This window comes from Diaphorina citri, unplaced genomic scaffold (assembly GCF_000475195.1).
Source record: "Diaphorina citri unplaced genomic scaffold, Diaci psyllid genome assembly version 1.1 scaffold618, whole genome shotgun sequence".
NCBI classification, from domain to species: domain Eukaryota; kingdom Metazoa; phylum Arthropoda; class Insecta; order Hemiptera; family Psyllidae; genus Diaphorina; species Diaphorina citri.
The window spans coordinates 32,640-39,174 of NW_007378051.1; the positions used below are offsets into that span (position 1 = coordinate 32,640).

Below are 6,535 nucleotides of genomic sequence, written 5' to 3' on the forward strand. Positions count from 1 at the left end.
AAAAAAAATAGACTTTAACCACAAAGCTTCTAGGGTACTACTCACACACCGTTGCGATCCGGATTGTACGGATATTGTGACGATCCGTAGTTTAATGAGTAAAGTATTCACTCGTATCCATCTCTAGGTTAATAAAGGGCCAAACTGTGAAATAGGATTTTTGTAATTTGATTCATTAATTGTTTAACATAAAATAGCTTGCTCTCAGTTTGCTCTTTTAAATGCTTTTCTCTGCCGTTCTAAAGTTCTTCAATAGTCTGTTTCCGAGCTTTTCGCTCAACCAGTTATATTAGGAAGAGAAAATCTCGAGTGTTTCATAATTTGGCCCTTTGAAGAATCCAGCACCTAAACGGAAAAGTTACTTAATGAGAAAGTACCAACACCCGAAGGGTTAAAATAACATCTCTTTCTTGTCCGGAAAAGAGGAGGAGAAAATTTAGTATTGAATTTCTATCTTGTCCGAGAAGGGACATACTAAAATAGACATGCTATGCCACAGACCCATGAAAGGAAATGTATCCAGAATAAATTCAGTTTCTAGCATTTTTTTTTTACATTGATTTTTGACAGCTTTCGCTAAATCTTGCTTAATTCCTTGTAGAGTAAGTCCTGCTTGGTCAATAATAAGTACAAAGCACATAGTCGGTTACATTCAAGGAAAAAAGCGACCCGTTACAACAGCACAATGATTATCATGCTTGAGATTTGACGGGTCAACATTTACAGCCCGTGATAACCCTATTGAAAGCGTAGGAGATGGGGTAGTATTATGTTAGGGTATATGTACAGTAAACAATAGGGACAGTACCACAGGTATAGACTTTCACCAAAAGAGACCACGATTACGTATTCGGCACTTGAACATTTAGTTGAGCCAGGGATCATGGTAAAAAGATCTTAAATATTTAACATATTTGGGAGTTGAACATTTAAATTTGTAGGGACAGTACCACAGGTATAGACTTTCACCAAAAGAGACCACGATTACGTGTTCGGCACTTGAACATTTAGTTGAGCCAGGGATCATGGTAAAAAGATCTTAAATATTTAACATATTTGGGAGTTGAACATTTAAATTTGAGCCAATAACCAGAGAGACATGCAAGCGACACCAGACAAGTTATGTACAATTCATATCTGAACAAAAAGACATTGAGATCAAGAGACATTTTGCAACCTCAACAACCCATTGGGAAAAAAGCCCCAGGTTCTTGAAATTACTTTCGGGTTGTAATGTTTGACAGTTACGAGTTTTGTTTCACCTCTAAACATTCAAGACAAAACAAAGTTCTCGAGAACTTGGCACCTTTTTTTCCCGAAAGATGTTTTTCAGTGAGGATATCATCAATTTTTGCAAAATTTAAAAATGTAGAAATTTAATTTGAACCACTTGTCAAAAAATCTTCTAACAAGGTAGGAGAGAAAGGTAAAATTTGGGTCACAAAAAAACAGAGGAAAAAACAGACGATGAAACACTTAGAGTAATGGAGAGATAGACAGCACTATTAATAGCTACGGCTCTGATAAGAGCTGTAGCATAATGCCCTGTCTCTACCATACGCCCCGCCACTGCCAGTATACGGTTGCTATTCACGTAGACGTTCTGTGCAACAGAGGAAAAAACAGACGATGAAACAGAAGAAAAAACAGACGATGAAACAGAGGAAAAAACAGACGATGAAACAGAAGAAAAAACAGATGATGAAACAGAGGAAAAAACAGACGATGAAACACATAAAGCAGTAATTCCCAAACTGGGAGCCGTGAAGAAATTCAAGACCCCCGGGAAGATCACATAAAATACAGTATAACAGTAAAGGGGCCGCAAGATTGCAAAGGAGGCGCTTAGTAATGCTGTGATATCCACAAAACTTGTGAAATAAATCTGCTTTACCACAAATAATTTTATTCATTGAATTTGATTTGAATAATGATTTTCAATTCTCCCGATATTTCAACGGACTATTGAATTATATTAGTCCTTTGGATATCAGCTCTGTGATTTAAAGTTCCAAGAACCCAGTTTAGTACTTACCGTAGAGCTCATGGTGAAATGGTTATGCTCGTCTTGTAAGGTTTGGCTACTTGGTAACAATGACCCATCTTCACATAACTGGTCAGGAGCAGATCTCTAATATACATAATACTTAGCATAGAGAACTAATGTTATCTCTAATGTAATACTTACCATAGAGCTCATGGTGAAATGGTTATGCTCGTCTTGTAAGGTTTTGGCTACTTGGTAACAATGACCTATCTCCACATAACTGGTCAGGAACAGATCTCTAATATACATAATACTTAGCATAGAGAACTAATGTTATCTCTAATGTAATACTTACCATAGAGCTCATGGTGAAATGGTTATGCTCGTCTTGTAAGGTTTTGGCTACTTGGTAACAATGACCTATCTCCACATAACTGGTCAGGAACATGTCTCGATTGTGACAAATCCAATCAAACATCTGAAAAACACGAAAATATAAATCTTTAGGAAATCGGTACTCAAGTTTACAAGATGACAAGGAGACAAGGGATGAAAAGTCATTGTAATAGATCAGTTGCGCTTACTTGTGTGATGTTTCAAAGTCATAGAGCAGGAAAAATGAGGACCAATGGAATTTTTCTTTTTCTTCTACGACTTCTAGATACTGAGATAAATCGATTTAAATTATACCGGTAAATCGTAAAGTTTGACGTCACGACATATGCTCCCGTAGGCGATGACGTCATAATTCATGACTCCCGCTTATTGTTTGTGCGCAAGCGTTTCTGCGCATTTTGACATTAAGTCTGACGTCACAACTCTTTGAACTTTTTAATTAAAACGAGTCTGACGTCACAACTCTTTGAACTTTTTAATTAGAACGGCAATTGAGGAGCAGATTGGAAAAAGGGCCTGTGGGCCCACAGGCCCTTTTTCCGTTCTCTGCATTTCTAGCTTCCTTATACTCTTGAGAATGTGCACACCAAATTTCATGTTGCTATCTTCATCCTAGTGGTCAGGACAGCTGTTTTAGTAAAGTCATATCAGGTGGTTTTTGGTAATCAAAATAAAAAAAAATGTTTTTTCAAAAAACATCATTTTTCGGAACCTACCATTTGTTCAACAGGTGTATTTTTATTAGTTTTGTGATTTTAGTCTTAAATAATGTAAAATGTCACACTTAAATAATAATAATTCAGAGTCAGAACTAAGTGATTTTGTAGTGGAAGAACATTCAGAATCTACTGACAGTGATGATTGCTTGCCCATATCTAGACAATCAAATCAAGTTTTAAAGCATAGTGGCCTTTCCCACAGGAAGAAGGATGGAACTACAAAGAAATGTCTATTTATTTTGTATATTTTATATTAAAAATATTAAAATAGGATGGGTGGGTGCTTGCTCATCATTTTTATCTTGATAAGGACCTTATCTGATAAGAACTTATCAGTATATTTATGGGAAAAGGACCTCGAGAATGGAAAAAAGGCCAAATAGTTGGGTAACTTTTAAGAATATACAGTACTAAAACAACTTAAAATCAATTGGTATCACTTTCCCCTATAGACTTATTAGTTTATTCCTGTACAAGGCGGGAGAAGTTCTTCATGCAATGGGTCTCCGGGCTGGAAATGGTTAGTTTTAAAAGAAATAAATCGTTTATGGGGCTTGGTAATCTTGTTCTGCGATTGACTACTGCGTTTCCTTGATACGAATGCTAAACAAAACATTCAAATTATAGTTCATCCAGATCAATGTGACAGCAATGAGTCATCAACCCAAAATGAAGAAATTGGTCTCCGGGCTGGAAATGGTTACTGTTAAAAGAAATAAATCGTTTATAGGGCTTGGTAATCTCGTTCTGCGATTGGCTACTGCGCTTCCTTGATACGAATGCTAAACAAAACATTCAAATTAGTCATGTATATCAAACGACTGTTGGGCATGTATATCAAATGAGCAAGGACCTAATAAGAGCTTCAACGAACGCATTAATTAATACTCCAATGCAGCTTGAAAGCCAGTTGAAAATGGCCCAAAATAATATATTTTGTCAGCTAATGTGGCGTAGTGGTAAAATACTATTTTTGTAATAATTTGTTCGACTGGAAGTTTGTAATGGAAGTCGTTCGCCCGGCCGCTAGGATCGGAACGCCAGCTTTATGGCGCGACCCGGTAGCTAGGATCGGAACGCCAACTTTAGGGTCATTATTGTTAAAAAAAAAATCGCCTGCGGCGCAGTTTACGCTTCATTAATTTTTGTCGAACGGGGGGGGTACCTACCCTTTAACCGCGGCTGCCCCCACGTATTCTTGAGAGTTCATTGCAACGGTCAATACATTAATTAGACTTACTTTATCATGGACACTCGTTGCTATCTTGAAAGCCCAGAAGAGGTTAGGTAGTAGGTAGTAGGTCCCCCCCAAACCCGATGCTGGATACGCCCATGATCCTAGAAATTCCCAAAATACATCTCTCGATGGCCCTCTGGGTAAATCGCAATTTTTAGTCCGTCCTTCCTTTATTATTACAATAGTACGTAATAACTAATAACAAAAGCTGGGCCCGTCCCTCCAGGAATTTTTTAGCCCGTAATTTATTTGATGGTGATTAAAGAAAATCAGTACCTATGTACCTACCTAATTTGTTTAATTTTCAGTTTTTTATTATTATTATTCTTGATTTGATTTTTCGATTTTACTTTCATGTAATGATTTAAAATCAAGACTAGAGCCCGTTCTCCCTTTATTCCAAAATAAGTTTTAAGTCACCCACCCATTTATTGGCCTTGTTCGACGTAGCTTAACATAGGTGACGCTAAACCGGTATTAAAATAACGACTGAAGTGTTATCTAAAACTTTCTCGCTTTGAGATCATAGGTCGTCGCGACAAATTTCAAGATCAGAGCTCATTTGTGTGAGAAAATATGAAAAAAATCCCCCAAAAACCAGGTTTTTTTTTGTTGGAATTTTGGCTTTATGGTTTTCTGGACAAAATTTGCACCACCATTTTCGTGATCCTGGTAAAAAGACCTTTAATCATGTATATCAAACGACTGTTCTCAAATGAACAAGGACCTACTAAGAGCTTCAACGCATTAATTAATACTCCAATGCAGCTTGAAAGCCAGTATTTTGTTCATGAAAATGGCCTAAAATAATATATTTTATTCTATGTAAATGTAAATGCAATTTCTTTGTGTTATTATGTCACAACTTTGGTGCTCACTGCAGCATTGTAGGATTTTTCCCAATAAGTAGAATGGGCATGCTTAGATACAGACAAGTAACGTCCAATGTAGCAGATGTTTCATAGCTACAAACTAATGCAATGGCTACGGTTAAACACAAATCAAGTTGATAATCTCAATAAGCTATGTCGAAATATCATCCAAGCCATTAAGTTGGAAAATGCCTTGTTTAAATGTTATTTATATATTAACAACTTAGTTTTTCAAAGAGGTGCTCAGAAGTGTATTATAGTGAAAAATTTCCTGGTCGGATCACTTAGAATTAGCAAAGTGAATCTATGGTCTTCTTCATATCCTTACCTTTGTAGAAGTCGTTGTCCTGTTAGGTCTATTTCTTCTACAGGGGCCTTCAGTATTTTCTTCTTCATATCATTATGAACATCCAAAGCATGCTTGGCACTTACAGCGTCCTCTCCAAGATCATTCCTCCCTGCAAACAAAACATTAGACTAGTGAACTTTGATATTTCAGGGTTCCATTCCCAATTACCCACATGTCGAAAAAAGAAAGTGATAAAAAGGTCACGCATTTAGCGACACGTTCATTATTCTATAGAAGTTTTCAAACATTCACATACATTATAATGGAGATTTTCCGAGAGGAGAAAGAAGAAGGTATATGTATGTTTTACAACTTTTCGACATTGGACCAATACGGACACACGCCCCGAAATCGTAGAATTTTTGAAACGATTTTTTTCCATTTTTTTATTATTTTTTTTTTTTTTAATTATCTTTAAAAATTAATATTTCTCAAAAATCAATCAAATATTTCTCAAAATCTTTTTTTTTTCCTTAAAAAGAAAAATAAAAAAATCATTACTCTGATTTTGACCTGGCATCGAACCCACAACCTTCTTTGTTCTGCCTGGCCGACCACAGTTCTAGTTTTAACATACCAATATCTTCCTGGAGATCATCCAGTTGATCCAGTACGTCCCCAGCTTGCCATAGGAAATCTTCTACAGCTCTCCTCAGTTCTATCCAGGGCCCATGGTCGTAAGTTAGGGTCCCGTCCAGATCCGATGTAAGCTGAGTAGGGTCTACTTGCTTAGCTAGAGACTCAATACTTATCAGATTCGTCTGAAAGAGATATCATTCATGATAAATTCATATGAAATGATAAAATTCATGATATTAAATTCATGTCAGTTCTATCCAGGGCCCATGGTCGTAAGCTAGGGTCCCATCCAGATCCGATGTAAGCTGAGTAGGGTCTACTTGCTTAGCTAGAGACTCAATACTTATCAGATTTGTCTGAAAGAGAGATAATTCATGATAAATTCATATGAAATGA

General features: G+C 36.5%; 1 protein-coding gene across 1 annotated transcript in view; it reads right to left on the reverse strand.

Moving 5' to 3' along the window:
• LOC113467994 (triple functional domain protein-like) overlaps positions 1-6,535 on the reverse strand; it is a 27,809-nt gene that overhangs the window by 2,920 nt on the left and 18,354 nt on the right. Inside the window, exon 8 of the mRNA XM_026824583.1 lies at positions 1,475-1,603. Coding sequence (XP_026680384.1) covers positions 1,475-1,603 — 129 coding nt within the window. The remainder of the gene's footprint in view (positions 1-1,474; positions 1,604-6,535) is intronic.